Here is an 18,059-nt window from a genome sequence, read left to right on the forward strand (position 1 = left end):
ATGGTTCGAGTTTCTTCTACCCATGATCTTATATGGTTCGAGTTTCTTCTACCCATGATCTTATATGGTTCGAGTTTCTTCAACCCATGATCTTATATCAACTATATGGTCGTGGAAACTTCCCGATTCATTGGCCATTTTGCATCATTCTTCAGCCTCCGACTGCTTGTAGCTGGCTGCCTATCTCTCATCAAAGCTGCTGTTGACAGACAGACTGCATATTCGTATCGAACAATGCAACCTTGGCAGGGTAGAGTGAAGTATACACACACACATTGAATCGAACAATAAAATCAATCAATTTAACCCGTGTTCGGGTTGTATATAAGGCGCTAACAGAGCAATACTCTGTGGCATACCAATTTTGACTTGAAATTAGAATAACAAATGTACACTCTTTCCCCTTGCACCTATCATGTATCCGCTTGTTAATTTTCCTATCCTTTAACATTTATTCTTGCAAATAAACTAATCACAAAACTAAACATAGAACACTCTAGTTTTTGGCATAATTCTTCCTGGCCTCAAGGAAGAAAAGGATTGTGAGAAGGATATGCTTCCTTCTGCTTTTTGTAAGCCCTGAAAAAATGAAGTAAAGCAAGCAACTTCTTGAAAATGGTGGATTTTTTTGAACAATTCATAACGTTTTGATGCTTCGAACTCACCGGGAAACATTCAATCCTCCAAGTGAAACAGTCCCCAGAATCAGTAACAGGAAGGGAAGCTTGATCAAGGCATGATTTCTTCTCCCTCCTTGCGAGACCGGAACCCCCCTTCTTACAACCCGTTCATATGAAGCTGTTCATAGTTGGCTCATCAAATCGTATCCCAGAATGAACTAACAAAGCCATGATATGTTTACTTGAATGTGAATCTCCTCTTCGGGCACCTGCAAAGATTTCGTTTAGGCTATAATCAAACGTGGAAGCAATTGAATTCGTTTTTGGTGATCTATCGGATCAGCTGTGAATACATGAGAATTACCAGATAACAGGAATGAATAAGCTTCGGAAATCTGCAGCAGATGATATATCAAATTCTTGGATTCATGAAATGAACGCATTATATAGTCGCGGCTTCAATGGAAACGCGTTCCTTATTCCTTACCAGTTTGAATTTGGATTCGGCCTGAGACTTTTGATGAGCAGGGAACAGGTCAGGATGAGAATCCCATACCTTCCTTTTGTAAGCTTCTTTTACCTGCGATGAAGAACAAGAACGTTAACACACACATTGCTCAATTACGTATAAACCCTAACCAAACATCCGTCTACTTGGAGCAACAATCCGCCATTGTCTTCTTCAAAGATCGTCGCTGAAGATTCATCTTCAAAATCTATTCATATTGCTCATAGATTGGAGATCAGAAAGAATGGATTTAGAGGAAATTGAGAGAGATGAGATGTGTATATGGTTTTGATACGGCACCTGGGAAGGAGACGGGCGGGAACCGGGAGAGAATCCGAGCAAGATTCTGGCTTCGTCGCCTTGCATCTCTCTCAATATCTCCTTGTCCGTGGTCTCGCCTTCTTCCACGTTTATCAATCTTAGCACTCTGCCGCTTAAAAGATTGGTCCACAGCCTAATAACAAAGATTATATTGGGCTCAAAAGCTCTAATGCTAACGGGCTTCGAGCCCGTTTCAGACAACACTTCTTTCTAGGGATTTGAGAAACAAGAGCGATATGGGAATTAATCGTGCGACTGTAGGGATTGTTCATCACTCCGATCCCTCGCTCCACATTGGCGCACAAATCCTGCATCATTCGAGCCCGTTTCTTCTCAAACTTTTCGTTTTTGTTCTTCAGGTTCTCTTCTTCTATCTCTTTTGATCTCTTTTATTTTTTGTTTTCTTCGTTGCAATCAAGTTATTCTCGGCTTGGGCTTAGTGCTGGGTTACTGAATCTTCGCTGTTCGTACGTTGGGATGCTAATCGATTTATCTGTTACTTTTTGAAATCTTTGTCTGTATTTTTGGAATGCTTGACCTACTAAATCTGTGGATCTCTTCAAACTTGTTAGAAGAGGCGAAGTACGATCACATCGGTTATCAATGGAGCTTATCAACGTAATAAAACAAAGGTTGATGGCCATGAGCTCAGGAGTATTTTTCTTCTAAATATGATCGGCCAGGTACCACTTGTTCTTACTTTTCTTGTGCTTTCTCCTTTGGTGTATAAACATCACATAGCTTGGAGATTTAGTATTTAAGTACTACGTTGAAGCTGAACAATAAATGGAATGAGATAATGTATCGTGTTTGCATTTTTATTAGAGCCAAATATCTAGTATCCATTTTATTATTGTTCTTTCTATATCTTTGTAATTTATTTGATGGCCATATATCTTGTATGTATTTTATTGTTCGTAATTTATTTGATGATTATGATTATAAAGAGAGAGTTTCCCCACCATTTAAGTGGGATGGATTTAGCAAATATTCTCATGATATTAGAGCCCTTTTGGTTTAGCAACCCTATTCTCATGGTATTAGAGCCCTTTTGGTTGAGCAACCTGATCCTTTATTTTCGATGGCTTTTGGATCCTTTATTTTCGATGGCTTCTGGATCTTTTATTTTCGATGGCTTCTGGATCCTTTATTTTCGATGGCTTCTGGATCCTTTATTTTCGATGGCTTATGAATCCTTTACTCTTCATGGCTTTTGAATCCTTTACTCTTCTTCTCCACCACTACTGCTGGCTATGACGCCGCAGGAGTAGTCTCCATGGCTGCCGCAGGTGGAGCCTATTGATTACTCTTCGCCTCCACCCTTTTGGCCTCCAAATCATCCTTCGCAAACCCACCCTTTGCTTTACTCTATTCATAACACTTCAACCTTCTCCAACACATTCGATTTCCCCTTAGCCTCTCTCATGTTCTTCCCAATCAGTCCTTCATCCTTCACATAAACCCTAATCATAGGATTCTCATCAGTGTGCTCTGATACCATGAGAATATTTGCTGAAACCACCCCACCTAAACGGTGGAGAAATTCTCTACTTATAATTATCAAATAAATTACAAAGGATATGAAAAGAATAATAAATGGAAAGATCAATTAGATGGATACAAGACAAACATGATATAATTATAATCATTAAATAAATTACAAAGGATATGGAAAGAACAATAAATGGATAGTGCAATAATGGATACAAGATATTTGACTATAATAAAAAGACAAATATGATATTTATGGTAAGTCGTAATGGAAACAAATATTTAGATATTTGCCTATAATAAAGGGTCAAATATGATATATATGGTAAACTATAATTCGGGACTAAATATCTTTAACACCCCCAGCAAAATGAGTGTCGAATTTGAACGAACGTGAAGCTTGGATCTGAAAAATTCAAAGAGAAGTTTAGAAACACTTCTTGTGAAGATGACAGCGATCTGGTTTAGAGGAGATGTCTGGTTGGGCGACATAGTATTTTCTTGGCCATTGAAAACTGCAAAGGGATCATCGGGCGTCGATTTTGCCTTGGCTCCGACGAGAACATGTCTAACCCACTCCTGATGGTCTCTTTATTAGTCCGTTAAAATATGCTTGAGATATTCTTACTCGTGCTCATTTGCTCGATGGAAAACCAGTCTACAAGGCACAGACCCCACTCCGTCTTTGCCCCTCTTTTTCTTTCTTTGTCTAAAATACACGCCAGCGTCCGCATTCTCAGTTTCTGCCCTCTTCTTCCTCTCTTGCTCTGACTGCCACCACGTCCACCCTTCCTTCTTCACAGCCACCATTGAATCCTCTCTTTACTCTAACCCTTTTCTCATAATAAAGCTATTGCTCTAATTCTGAACTCTCTACCTTGTGTCTCTATAGTTTACACCGCATGGTTGTTTCTCAACAAGCTCTAATTTTGAACTCTCTACCTTGTGTCTCTATAGTTCACACCGCATGGTTGTTTCTCAACACCTTATTGTTGATGGTTCTTCTTTCTCTTTTTTTATTCTCTCTCATTTCACTCCCATTCATTTTTAAACTGCAATTTCTATATATCCCAATGTTGGATTTGCAGGAATTCTTATGAAGATTTTCCATTCTCTCTGTTTTTTTTTTTTTTTTTTTTTTTTTTTGTTCTATTTGCGGCTTGACCAAGACCCTCATAATGGTCCTTTCTCTATTCTCATTCTTCCTCTCGTTTTCCCCCTCTTACTTTGTGGGTTAGACATATTCTTGTCGGAGCTAAGGTAGCATTGCCGCTGCCCAACTATCCCTTTGTAGTTTTCGATGGCCAAGAATACATGCTGCCCAACCAGTCGTCTCCTTTGAACTAGGTTGCTGGCATCTTCACAAAAAGTGTTTCTCGACCTCTTTTTGAATTTTTTTAGATCCAAGCTTCACGTTTGTTCAAATTCGACGCTCAGCTTCTTGGAGTTTTAAGGATATTTATCCCTGAATTATAGTTTACCACATATATATCATATTTGACTCTTTATTATAGACAAATATCTAGATATTTGCTTTCATTACGGCTTACCATATGTATCATATTTGTTCTTTTATTATAACTAAATATCTTGTATTCATTTATTGTTTTTTCTATTTATTGGTTTTTCCATATTCTTTTTGATTTATTAAATGATTATAAATAGAGGATTTTCCCATAGTGGGTGATATAGTGGATGACAATGGAGAAATTTGTAGAATTGAATTTTTGGAGGATAAAACTTTATATTATTAGAAAGGATATAGAAAGTTATATTCTTCATTTTCCACTGAGTGCCAACATATACATACATATATATTACCTATTATAAATATATATAGGTAATTTGAGACCTTTCCTAATATATTATGAATCTAAAAACATGTATATCTATTCATGCATGTATTACAAGTGATTCTTGAACACACTGAAACACACCGAATGCTGCATCATTTCATCCTTCTAAACCACATCTTGGTTCTTGCAGATCTCGATCTTTCTTTTGAATTTCTCAAACAATGAATGTTTTAAGGGCTTTGTGAATAGATCTGCGATTTGCTAATCACTTATGCAAAACTTGAGCTCAACAGTGCTTTTTATACATAAATCACGCAAGAAAAACAAAAATTTGATATGCTTATTCCTTCCATACTAATTTTTAGACAACTTGATAGTTGACATATTATCACAGTAGATAACAGTCGAGCCTTGTTGCTTATGATCAAGAATTTCAAGTATCTTGTTTAGCCAAATTGCTTGGCACGAACATGCTGCTTCTACCACAAACTCTGCTTACATGTTGAAAGTATCACAATAGACTTGTTTGAAGACCAACAAAAATTTTCTGAACTCATCATGAAAACACAACTCGAAGTACTTTTGCGATCATTATGTGACACTCTCAACTACAAGTAGAGTTTGTGGAAGTAGCACCATGGCTCGTGCCAAGCAATTTGGTTAAGAAAGATGCTTAAAATTCTTGATTAGAAGCAATCTGGTTCGATTGTTAATATCTCAACTATCAGTTGTCTAAAAATCTTGTGTTGCATGGAAGAAGTACATACATCGATGTTTAGTTTCATTTCTTGAGTGAGTTGTGTAAAGAAGACACTATTGAACTCAATTTTTGCTAAAGTGATGGACAAATTGTAGATCTGTTCACAAAGTCCTTAAAACAACCATTGTTCGAGAAGCTTATAAGAATGACGAGGATGTGCAGAAGATCCAAGATGTGGTTCAAGAAGATAAAATGAAGTCCTAAACTATTTTATGTAGAATTCAATTTGAGGAAGCATGTTAAGAGTTACCTACATGAAGATTCATTGGTTGATAATAAATTAGTACATGCATTCTTAGTTACATGTGTTAGATTCATACAATCATGTTTTTAGATACATGAATGGTATCGAAGAATGATTATGGCACTACGTGGAAAATTAATAATGTAATATTTTGCATCATTATTCTATTTGCAAAATCCATGACCTTGCCAATATAGTCATTCTCTGCTTCTCCCTTATGCATTTTGCATTTGGAGAATTTGAAATTGTCTGATGCTGAACACACTTCATTCTTGTTGAGCCTAATACATGTAACTAAAAACATGCATGTACTAGTACTCTTCAACAGCTAAATGGATATGATAATTAGAAAGCAGTGGCACAGTCACAACAATTGTTTCCTTACTTAAATATCATTACTAGAGAGAAACAGCCCCTTTTTATGGCACCCCGTTTGGAAAGAGCCATATCCGAAGAAGATAAAATTCTTCGTTTGGGAGTTTTGTTCAATGTTCTCAATTGCAAGACCTCTTACAGCACCCTAATACATGAGTTGAGCTCTAGACAGAAGGTATGGAATACAATCGAACAATGAGTATCATTTTTCTTTACTGTACGAACTGCTTAACATGTTGTCCGTGATAAGCGGAATCGATGACCGGAGTATGAGATCCCACATCGGCTGGGGAGGAGAACGAATTATTCTTTATAAGGGTGTGAAAACCTCTCCCTAACTGATGCGTTTTAAAAATCTTGAAGGAAAACCCGAAAGGGAAAACCCAAAGTGGACAATAACCACTAGTGGTGGGCTTGGGCTGTTACTTTAGGCCACACTATCATTTACCAATTCACTATTTGTTTGGCTCGGTTGTTGTCCAAATTCCAAAATGTCTTAAATGAAACTCGTATGGGTATTAGTGTCTCACAATGAGTAGTAAGACGCCTACCTGCATTCTTGTAAGGTTTCTAACTTGGAGGCATCTTATTCGCCAAACGAATGAAATCTGCTTTGTCAACAAGCTTATTTTCTTGCCACTGATAAGTTTAAAATGTAAGCGACAATAGCATAGCGTGCTCGGTATCATTGTTTATAATATTTCGACACACTCTAAAGGGTTATTTTCTTTGGGTCAAAACAGTTATGAGAGACTCACATAAAGAAAAGTTGGAAGTTTGAAAGTGGTAGACATAATAGAATCAGATCATAAAGGATATCAGGTGATTTTATTGGTATATGGTGAGTTTTATTTTCCTTTGAAGTAAAATGTATATATATTTATGGCCTTCCTTCATAAGAGGCTGTTGCTGCATATCATGAGCCTTTTAACATTATTTAACATTATTTAACATTATTTAAAAGTATACCATTGAGGAAGCGATGCAGGGGCAGAATCTGGATATGTTCGTGGACGCTCTGTTGTTGAATCCTTCACTTCATGTTCTTCGTAGTGGCAGTGAAGACGCAAGAACAGCATTGCATCAAGTAGGATCTGCCCACTTTGCATTTGATTCAGGTATAACTGAAAATCTACTTGTTATATAACAATACAATACTACAAGTGAGATGAGAGTTAATGTAATGGCACAAGCCCATCGCTAGCCGATATTGTCCTATTTGACTTTTCCTTTTGAGTTCCCTCAGTTTTTAAAACGTGTTTGCTAGGGAGAGGTTTCCATGTTCTCCTCTCCCAACCAATATGAGATCTCACAATCCACTCCTCTTTGGGGCCCAACGTCCTCGATGACACTTGTTCCTTTCTCCAATCGATGTGGGACCCTCTAGTCCACGCCCTTTAGGGTTCAGCGTCTTTGCTGGTACACTGCCTTGTGTCCACCTCCCCTTCAAGGCTCAACCTCCTCACTGGCATATTGCCCGATGTCTGGTTCTAATACTATTTGTAACGGTGCAAGCCACCGCTAGCAGAAATTGTTTTCTTTGAGACTTCCCCTCAAGGTTTTTAAAACCCGTTTGCTAGGGAGAGGTTTTCACACCCTTATAAAGAACGTTTCGTTTTCCTCCCCAACCAATATGTGATCTCATAATTCACTCCTCTTTAGGGCCCAACGTCATCGATGACACTCGATTCTTTCTCCAATCGATGTGGGACCCTCCAATCCACCTCCTTTAGGGTCCAACGTCTCGCCCAGTGTCTGGTTCTAATACCATTTGTAATGGTCCAAGCCACCGCTAGCAGATATTGTCCTCTTTGGAGGTTCTCCTCAAAGTTTTTAAAACGCTTTTGTTAAGAAGAGGTTTATACACCCTTATAAAGAATATTTCGTCGTCCCCCTCAACCGACGACGGGAAACTCACCGTTACCATACACCTTACAAAGAAGAGACTGGTTTCCGTATGGAAGTTAAAACAAAACAAATAATAAAAGCAAAAGAAGAGTATGGGGATGGAGATGAGAATATGAAGGCAGCCAGGGAAGAGGCAGTGCATGAGTAGAGGCCCAACAAAGAGAGGAAGGCAAAGGTTTTGTTGAGGACTCCATCCATGCGCTGTCTGTTCCCCGCTGCCGTTCTCCCCAATCCCACCAAACTCCCAAATTCAACAACTACTTCCCCTTACCTTCTGTGTGCCATTTGGGTTTGTTTTGAAGGATCCCTCAACCATTAGTGAAATCTCAGGCTTAAATAAACACCACCACCACAGCCACCCCTGGCCTTTGCTAGGTATAGTGCAGTACAATGCAAGTACAACCCCCTCACTAGCAGTACCACTACACCAGTGTACTGCATCTGCATGTGGTTGTACTCTCTTATATGGGTTTGCTACTCCTACCAACTCCTTTCCCATCTTCCAACGCCATCCCTGTGTTTCCGCAACTGTATGTTTAAATAATCATCTCCCAAATTTAATTAATGAATCGTACAGATCAGGACCGTGGAAGAATGCAATGAAGAATTGCATTCAACGGGTGGTGGTTAAAAAAGTAGAAAAATTGGCCAAAATAGGAGCACAAGTAGAAGACTCAGAATTATTTGCAAATATCATCATTGTGATTGAAGTTTACCCATATTTTATAGATTTATACGGGATAAATTTGTATTTTGTAATAGTCCAACCCCACCGCTAGCAAATATTGTCTTTGATCTGTTACGTTTTGCTGTTGCTCTCGTGGTTTTGAAAGTTATATTTTACGTTTTGCCGTTTTGATCATCAACACTAGGAATCTAGTAATATCAATTTTTATCGTTTCATTGTTTGCTATGATAAACTATTACGAGCTTAATCATAAATTTCTGATCTTTCTATACCTGTTTGTTTCTCTTCCTCCTTGGCTCTTCTTATCATCACCGCATTTGTTTCATTTTCCTCTAGCTTTTCCTGTGTATTATTATTCCGGGAATATCAAAAGAAGACAAAACATCTTTGGCTTGTCTGTAAAAAAAAAGATAAGAACGTACAGTTGCTTCAAGCTATTTGCAAATACCTGTTTTACGTCTTTGACAATGCATAGAGCCTTTAATTAGCTTGACGAAAATCCGATAGTTGGGAATATCGTAGCAAAACAATTTCGTCTAATGATTTCGAATCATCAGTATTTGAGATATCAATATCGTAGTTAGACTTTAATATTGGACTAAAATTTTAATGATATCAGCATGGTTAAAAACTTTTTAATAAACTAAAACCATACCGTAACATACTTAAATTACACAAAACTCTCTGCATAAAGTTTAGCTCTCTATACAAACTGAATTTTACCGAACTCACATATCAATTATATAAAATTGATAGAATATGAAATGAGAGTACAAAATTAGAGAGCCATCAAACTCTTCAATTGAAGTTTCCATCTTCTGAGCTCTCACGTCCACCTCTTTGACATAATCTATCATTTTTTGTCTACTCAACAATGGATGGATTAGAGTTCTTTCTCTTTTCTAAAAGGTGCAGCACTCCACCGCTTCGCCTAGCAGCACGACGCTTGTATTGCTCTCCCACAACCCCGTTTTCACGGTTTAGGCTGCTCCCATTTCGCTTGCCGCTACTACGGGAATCACTTTTGCTTTCTTTTCCTCTGGCTACTAAGATGTTTCAGTTCGCCAGGTTGTCTCTTGCCTGCCCATGGATTCAGCAGCAGTTTGAAAGGTTGACCTATTCGGGAATCTCCGGATCTACGCTTATTTTCAACTCCCCGAAGCATTTCGTCGCTTACTACGCCCTTCCTCGTCTCTGGGTGCCTAGGTATCCACCGTAAGCCTTTCTTCGTTTGAACCTCGCCCTTAACTTTAAGGCTATGCCATCCTAAGGTGCTGCTAAATGGAAGGATCTTATCAACGTCCATGAATGATAAATCATAGATCGAACTGCCGAATATTGTTTGCTCTTTCCATTTAGGGTTTAGAAGAATAAAATCGTCCTTCTTTAATTAGGTTGTCAATGTCCCATGTGGATTAAAATTTCTATGTCATCCCCAAAAGTTTACTTTCTAAATTGCTTTAGAACGAGGGTCACCAATTTGTTTCCAGATTTGCTACATCATCATGGTTCAATATAAATGTTCTGAAATTTTGCTAAATAACTCAATTAAATGTACAATTAGACTTGATTCAAGCAAATTGATATTCTTTTCATGTTAAATCACAATGAACTATTTCATGCTCACTAACTAGAACAAATGGAGCAAATAATGAGAAAACCGTTTGTATGAGTGCATAATTAACTACAAAAATTTTGGAGAGTTATCAACTAACTTTGGTGAAGAACATAAATGTTGCAAAAATTAGAAGATAAACTCTCAATTTTGGGTTGACATTCTATATTATGAACCGAGAAAACTAGACATTTTACTTCAAAATTCATATTGTATGAGACCTATCTCTTTAGCTTCAGAGGAAGAATACCCACAAGTTTTGATGCTTTGAACACTCGTACAAACCATTTGAATGACACTTAGAACGAGCTAATGAATAAAAGTTTAGTACCACGGATGTTAGGACTACAAATTTGAAGAAGAAGCCAACTCTAGCTGACCCTTAGAACGAACTAACGAATACAAGTTTTACAGGTATAGAGCCATCGACACGCGATGGTTTCTAACCTAAGGTAGAAGAAGAGGAAGATGTGGTTGGTTCAATTGAACCAACAACCCTTGGTTTATTTGACCATTATGTTATATGTAGCTAAATTATAAAAAATACTCTTACATTTATAAAAAAAAATAATGTTATTTTAAAAGTTCAAAAATTATTTTTCACAATCGCTGTTTTCTTGGCAGCGGACTTATGATTGTGTAGCACTCACTTCTCAGCAATAAGTGAGTTAAGTCAATTCATTTGTGCGTCACCTACGACCAAGCAACGTATGCTCGAGCCTCTGGCCCCGTTTTAAGAAGGTTTAGAAAACGGGCAGAGAGATTTTCAAAAGAAAGTTCGAAAGCAAGATTTAGTGAGAGGTTGAAAACGGTGTTCTATAGCATGCAAGTAAAGGCAACAACAACGGCTTAACAATATATAACTATTCGGGTAAAGAGTATTAGCAGCGTTCTTTCATTCCACGTTGGATTTTTTGTTTTTTTGTTTATTTTTAAAAGTTGCTATATTAAACAAACCTAATTTCCTTATTACACCTACTTAATAAAATCAAAGAATATTGCTATTTTAGTTTTTTTTTTTTTTTTTTTTTTTTTTTTTTTTTTTTTTTTTTTTTTTTTGCCTTTTCAAATTTAGCTCTTTTCTTTATTATTATTTTTTAATTTACATAATAAATTTAGTCAACTCTTTAATTTTATTCTTATTCAAATGGTTTATTTTGTTCACATTAATTGTTCTTGATCTTATAATATGATAATATAAATATAATAATTTCATTTATTCAATATTTAAATCTATTTAGATCTAAGTCAAAAAATATATTTGGTCACCTTAGAGATTAGAGATCGTTAACAATGGTAACATTATATACAATTTCTATTTTTAGAATAAATTAAATTATATTTTTATGAAATTAATGATGATAAGCTTATATAGAATTTTAATAAGTTTAATTAATAAAATAATCAAAATTAATTCAAAATATCAATAAAATTGAAAAAAAATGTTAATACATGGATTACTGTATACATATAAAATGTGAATGACATGTACCGTGACAATTACTCATTTAATATCATGAGAGGTTATGATTGGTTCATCTCAGTTCTACTGCCAAGACTCGTTATAAAAATGATAGATCTTTGACAATAATGATTTCAGTCCCGTGCATGTTGCATGTCTATGTTTATGTATGCATATCTGACTCCATCAAATGGGTTACTGTGAATGTTTGATTAATCCACCACACCTAAATGGTGTGAAAGTTATCTTATTTACAATCAAATGAATTACAAGGATATGGAAATAGTAATAAATAGAAATAACAATAAATGGAAAGATATCTATAATAATAAAGCAAATATTCGATATTTGCCTTATAATAAAATATCAAATATAATATATATGGTAAACTATAATTTATTACTAAATATCCTTAACAGTTACTTACCGAACATTTCTAATACTCAAATTTTTCTAAAATTATTTATTTTGAGACATACGAGGGTGGTAAGTCGTATGCCAACTAAATTATGTAGTCCAGTCGTCACAAATTTCCATCTTATTATTATTATTTTTTTCATTGATTTTAGTTATTTGTTATTCGAAAGGCTAAAAATTGATAACAATCGTGGGATTCTTAGTAAATAAAGCTATGGTATTTATCATTTGTTTAAATATTGGCTAGACGAGGTACAACTTTAGTCAACTACATAAAATGTTAGATTATTTTATGTATGTTGATGACGTTCAAAGTTGGTGGGTGTTGGATGAAAAGTCTCACATCTGCTAATTTAGGGAATGATCATGAGTTTATAATCAAAGAATACTATCTTCATTAGTACGAGACATTTTGGAGAAGTACAAAGCAAAGCCATGAGAGCTTATACTCAAAGTGGAAAAAATTATACCATTGGTGAGAGTCATGTTCATATGACATTGGACATAGCACCACACCAATTCAAGATCTATTTGTGCATGGAGGCTCGAATGAAGAACAAGAGCTTGATGTGAATGATCTGAAATCGAGCATATATATATATATATTGCGGATTAACAAGAAAATTGTAAGCGAGTCGGGTGAAGAAGACAACCAATTTGGGTCCAACTTTGGGTCGAATTCGAGTTACTTAGTACGAGAGCCAACCCACGATGAACATTCGTTCGACCCAAAGACACGAGTAGGACAAACCCAAGCCTCGATTCACGACCAACGTGAAGCCCAGTAGTTGCGAACCAAGCCCCAAAGCCAACCTACAACGCTTGTCCCAACCAACGGCCACAACAACCTTAATCATGAAATTGATGAATGTTGGCTAAATATCCAAGTGGTTGTAGTTTAGTGGTGAGAATTCCACGTTGTGATCGTGGAGACCTAGGCTTGAATCCCAACAACCACATTTACTTCTATAGATCATTAACTTCAATAAAACTTACTTATTTGGATGATCGACTAGGAAGAAAGAAAAATAAAAACTAAAAAAGGGAAGGGAGGAAAGAAAAAGAAAAAAATGATTCTAGAAAAAGTAATAATCGGGTGCTCCAATCATGTCATGAGTAAGCGTTTTTATGATCGATAGTAATACCTCTCTAATAAACATGTAGAAATGTACTTGGTTAAAATTAGGGTATTAGAGCTAAAGCTATTTCCATGGTGACTACTCTAACATCTAGTCCCAACCAGGATTAATTTTCCCAATGAAAAAAGCTTACAAAATCAAAAGAATCAATATAAAAAATAATAAAAAATTGGGAAAAATAGTCAATATCAACCGTGTCAGTAAAGTTATGATTTTGACCCGTTCCTAACGAGGGGTATCTAAGAGCCCTAAACATGAAAAGTAAAGGAGGAAGTGAGGGTTTGAGGGTGAGAAAGAGAGAAACCAAAAAACGTTCCAAACGACTGCCTTGAGTCCGTTTTGCTGAAGCTCCTTCACAAGAATTGTTAAACGAACGTTGAAAGATTAATTTGGGTGTTTGAATTACTCAAATCCATTCAGAATTAAGGAAAAACGGGAGGTAAGCTTTCTTGGTTTTTATCTCGATTTTCCTCTCATCGGTAAAATTTAGAAAGAGTTAGGTTTTAAAATTTTATTATGTTATTCTTGAAGGGATTTCACACAAATTTTGTGAAGAAACCTCGAGTTGATTCAGACCGAAAGTCAGTGTTGTGACGAAGTTCGAGGACAGTTAGGGATGTGCAACAATGTCTGTTAGCACACGTAGATTTGGAGAGCAAATTGATACGAGAACCAACTTGCCAACCCAAACCGCGATCTGGCCCAACCCCACTTAGAAATGCCTGCCTACATGGACCACGTGTCGATATGAGAATAATCGATGAAATTTCAATTATGCAAATGATTGAATATAGTCCTTAGGACCTGAACGAGCAAATCAAAGGTTGCCACGTGTCACAACGTGGACTCGCATATCCCTCCTTGTGCATGTTTGTACTCGCACGTGGAACCATCTTACCCCTGCATTGCGACGCGTGAGGGCACATGATGTGATATTTTTTTTGGCCCATTTGACCTCCATTCGACTAAAAGCTTTCATTCGGATTTCAATATTGACCTTATTAGGGCTTGAATTAGGATCTATCAGACAAATTTCAGTAAATTTTGGAGCTCTTAACATGCAAAAAAAAAAAAAAAAAAAAAAAAAAAAATGTAGCTTAGGAAAGGTAGCGTTATCCGTGTTAGTAGACGTTCAGATTTTTCTCAAGTAATACTTGTTGGGATCACTAAGGCGTATTAGCTATGAGCATATCTTATCTTCGTTGGTTAGAATATGGAGGTTGAGGAGCTCAAAAGAGCATTTTTCTCCACTAAACTAAGAAAGACTAATGAAGTCAAAACAGAGTACCTTGGAGCGAGAAGTCCGCGTTAAGTCACCAAGCCACCCTAGGAACCAAGTAGACCTTCATGGTACCTAGGGATGATCAAGGTGATTTGTGCTTTAGGTGACCAATAGGAATATCTCGATGATAAAGCATGCATGAGAGAACCAAGTTAAGATTAGAGTTTTAGAGCTAGAACAATTTATACGTTGACCTAAGTCAATATGATTCCAGTAGATCGTGTACCTTAAAATTGTGCACGGTGATCAAAGGTCTAGACCTGTGCGCACTCAAAGATTGGATTAGCTTCAAGGAGTTAACCTTGAGCGTCTTAGAAATGCGAGATGAGATCTAAATCGTCTACACACTCCTAAGAACCTAGTAGACTTCCATCACAAAGATAAATAAGAATGCTTAAAATGCCCTGTAGTGGTGTGACGGTATCACCAAAGTCTCTGACTCCTATCCCCTCTAGTAGAACCTTAACACGTGCCTTACTAAACAGTAATAGTACAGGTACCGTCGAGCCAGGCCTAAGCCAAATAGTGTAGCGCGTTGAGTTGATTTAGGTGTCACTATCTCATGTGGAAATGCCCTGTGGTCTACACTGTAAACTTGTCCTAAGAGGGGGTGTATGACGACGTAGATACCTATTAGTTAGTCGGTATACGGATGTCTATTGGAGTTGAGGAGGTCGATTGGATTTCTAAGGCTGCTAGGTGGCTTAACATGAACTTTGGATCTAGGTTGTTCTGTTATGATGCCTCGAGTCTTTGAACTTTGGATCTAGGTTGTTCTGTTATGATGCCTCGAGTCTTTCTTAGTTTAGGAGCACTAGGGTTTTAGACCCTCTAATTGTCGATCACAATCCTAAGGGGATCAGTCTACTATACACGTCCTGACCTAGCTCATCGTCAAGCCAATCTAACTTTAACGACCTATCTCTGTGCAGATAAACACGCTCTACAAGGAAAACAAAAAGTCAAACACCTAGAGCTAAAACATACTCTATCAAGCAAACATACAAGCAAGTAAGTTTAATGGGGAGATAACATCCACAATCACTTGGAGCACAGATCACAATACTCCATCCTTCTTTCTAACCTAACGAAAAACTTATGAAATAAAATTTATCATAAATCTAATCATAGGGGTTGGTAATTTATTACATCATGAATAACATGCTCATCCATAATGCCCAACTCATATTCTAGTCATGCATATTTGGTGTAGGGTCATGCTAATGTTTTATGTATCATTTCAATTTTATTGGATGTGTACGGTGAACGAAAGGTGCCAACTAAACAATAGAACTAGAGTATTTATGAGAAATTCATTGTTTTCTATTCCGAATAAGAGAATAACTATGTATCTAATTTGGTCAACTAAACAAACATCGTTAACAACTCCATCTATCACTTTATTGTGAAAGACCAGATCAGCCCGTTCCGCCATAAGTACCTCCATATTACGCTGAGTGGGGTTCGACAATAGGTTTGAGGTTTGAGTCAATGATTGGAAAACTTCCTTTTCTCGATNTTGATTCGCGTAGAAATTCAGGACCTATGGTCCTAGTTGAACCGGAGAGAACTAAATTCATACCGGTGTCATATAATTACTTAGCTGAGTGAGATACCAGAGGATTACGTACCATATGAGCAGGCCCAACAAAATCCTTGTATAGCCTCTTCGATTTCTCGATAAAGAGAAATATGACCAACAGTGGTTCGAATGTATATACAAAGAATTTCTTTTTTTATACTTTTGACTATTAGATAGTACCCGTAAATCTCATGATGGGTACCCAAAGATTAACTCTTTAATAAACTAAAACTACACGACAACATATTTAAACTAAAATAAAATTTTTGTGCCAACTTTATAAATTTTAACTCTTCATACAAACTGAATTAAACAGAGGAACCTACATCTCAATCATATAAAATTGATAGAATACGAAATGAGTTTAAAAGTTAGAGTTATCAAGTTTTATTGTTGTTCTTCAATAGACGTTTCCTTCCTTTGAGCTCTCACGTACACCTATTTGCCTTAATCAACAATTGATAGAGAGTAGGGTTTTTCTTCTTCTTTTATAAAATGTGTGTCTCTTCTCTTTTTAAGTATCATTTTCCTTTTTATATTGTTTGTTCTTTCCATTTAGGGCTGAGAAAGAATAAAATCGTCCATCCAGGATGTTTCTAATTAGGTAGTCGATGACCCACGTGGATTGCTGAGGTGTATTAAAATTTCTATGTCATCCCCGAAAGTTTGCTTTATGAATGGCTTTAGAATCAGGGTCAACAATTTGTTTTCAAATGTGATAGCAGTGTTGTTTCCAAATTTGCTACACGGTCAACAATTTGTTTCCAAATTTGAGAGAAGTGTTGTTTCCAAATTTGTTACAACATCATGGTTGAGTATAGATGTTCTAAAATTTTACTAAATAACTTAATTAAATGTACAATTAGGCTCATGCAAATTGATATTCTTTTCATGTTAAACTACAATGAACTATTCCGTGCATACTAATTAGAACAAATTAAACAAATAATGAGAAAATAGTTTGCATGAGTGCATAATTAACTACAAAAATTTTGGAGAGTTATCAACAACTTTGGTGAAAAACACAAACGCTGCAAAGATTAGAAGATAAACTCTCAATTTTGTGTTGAAATTCTTTTTTTGAACCGAGAAAACTAGAAATTTTACTTCAAAATTCATATTGTATGAGACCTATCTCTTAAGCTTCGGAGGAAGAATACCCACAAGTTTGTGAGAGAAATTAAGGAGATTTGATTCTTGGGATACTCGTACAAACCATCTGGATGACACTTAGAACGAACTGACGAATACAAGTTTTAGACGTATAGACATTGACACGCGACCGTTCTAACCTAAGGTAGAAGATGACGATGAGTTAAGCCGTTCTAACCTAAGGTAGAAGATCACTCTTTTCTGGGCAACATATTTGTGATTGTGCATCACTCACTTCTCAGCAACAAGTGAGTTAAGCCAATTCGTTTGCACGTCGCCTATGGCCAGACAACGTATGCTCGAGTTTCTGACTCCGATTTAAGAAGGTTTAGAAAACGGTGTTGCTTAGCATGCAAGTAAAGGCAACTACTTACCCGTATATAACTATTGGGGTAAAGAGTATTAGTAGCCTTCTTTCATTCCCACGTTGGATTTTTTGTTTTTTTGTTTATTTTTTCAAATTTAGCTCTTTTCTTTATTATTATTTTTTACTTTACATAATAAATTTAGTCAACTCTTTAATTTTATTCTTATTCAAATGGTTTATTTTGTCCACATGATTTGTCTTGATCTTATAATAATGATAATATAATAATGTATTTGGTCCATCCTTATTTGAGATGGTTAACAATGGTCCCATTATATAATATTTCTATTTTTAGAATAAATTAAATTTTATTTAATGATGACAAGCTTATA

General features: G+C 36.2%; 3 protein-coding genes across 9 annotated transcripts in view; 2 read left to right on the forward strand and 1 right to left on the reverse strand.

The window, feature by feature from the left end:
* LOC111466574 (tricalbin-3-like) overlaps positions 1-409 on the forward strand; it is a 4,812-nt gene extending 4,403 nt beyond the window's left edge. Inside the window, exon 9 of the mRNA XM_023111292.1 lies at positions 1-409. This exon is cut by the window's left edge and continues 86 nt beyond it. The gene's annotated coding sequence lies outside the window, so the exon portion shown is untranslated.
* Positions 289-1,553, reverse strand: LOC111466618 (chaperone protein DnaJ). Its single transcript, XM_023111350.1, has 6 exons — positions 1,429-1,553; positions 1,108-1,200; positions 985-1,015; positions 863-889; positions 666-798; positions 289-579 (listed from the first exon to the last, which is right to left on the reverse strand). The coding sequence occupies exons 1-6, from the start codon at positions 1,492-1,494 to the stop codon at positions 525-527; spliced, it is 405 nt and encodes a 134-aa protein (XP_022967118.1). The 5' UTR covers positions 1,495-1,553; the 3' UTR covers positions 289-524.
* Positions 1,554-1,615: 62 nt separating this feature from the next.
* LOC111466613 lies at positions 1,616-17,684 on the forward strand. Of its 7 annotated transcripts, XM_023111344.1 has the most exons (5): positions 1,616-1,808; positions 2,022-2,132; positions 7,104-7,233; positions 10,951-10,955; positions 17,575-17,684. In XM_023111344.1, exons 1-5 carry the CDS (start codon positions 1,686-1,688, stop codon positions 17,578-17,580), a joined length of 375 nt encoding a protein of 124 aa, XP_022967112.1. In that variant the 5' UTR covers positions 1,616-1,685; the 3' UTR covers positions 17,581-17,684. The 7 variants fall into 7 exon arrangements, 2 of the variants coding, with proteins under 2 accessions (XP_022967112.1, XP_022967111.1); XM_023111343.1 differs by lacking the exons at positions 10,951-10,955; positions 17,575-17,684 and adding an exon at positions 8,601-8,982; XR_002714405.1 differs by lacking the exons at positions 10,951-10,955; positions 17,575-17,684 and adding an exon at positions 6,859-6,956 and having other exon boundaries at positions 1,626-1,808; positions 2,027-2,132; positions 7,104-7,343.
* Positions 17,685-18,059: the final 375 nt, after the last annotated feature.

Source organism: Cucurbita maxima, unplaced genomic scaffold, assembly GCF_002738345.1.
Source record: "Cucurbita maxima cultivar Rimu unplaced genomic scaffold, Cmax_1.0 Cma_Scf00031, whole genome shotgun sequence".
In the NCBI taxonomy this organism is placed as follows: domain Eukaryota; kingdom Viridiplantae; phylum Streptophyta; class Magnoliopsida; order Cucurbitales; family Cucurbitaceae; genus Cucurbita; species Cucurbita maxima.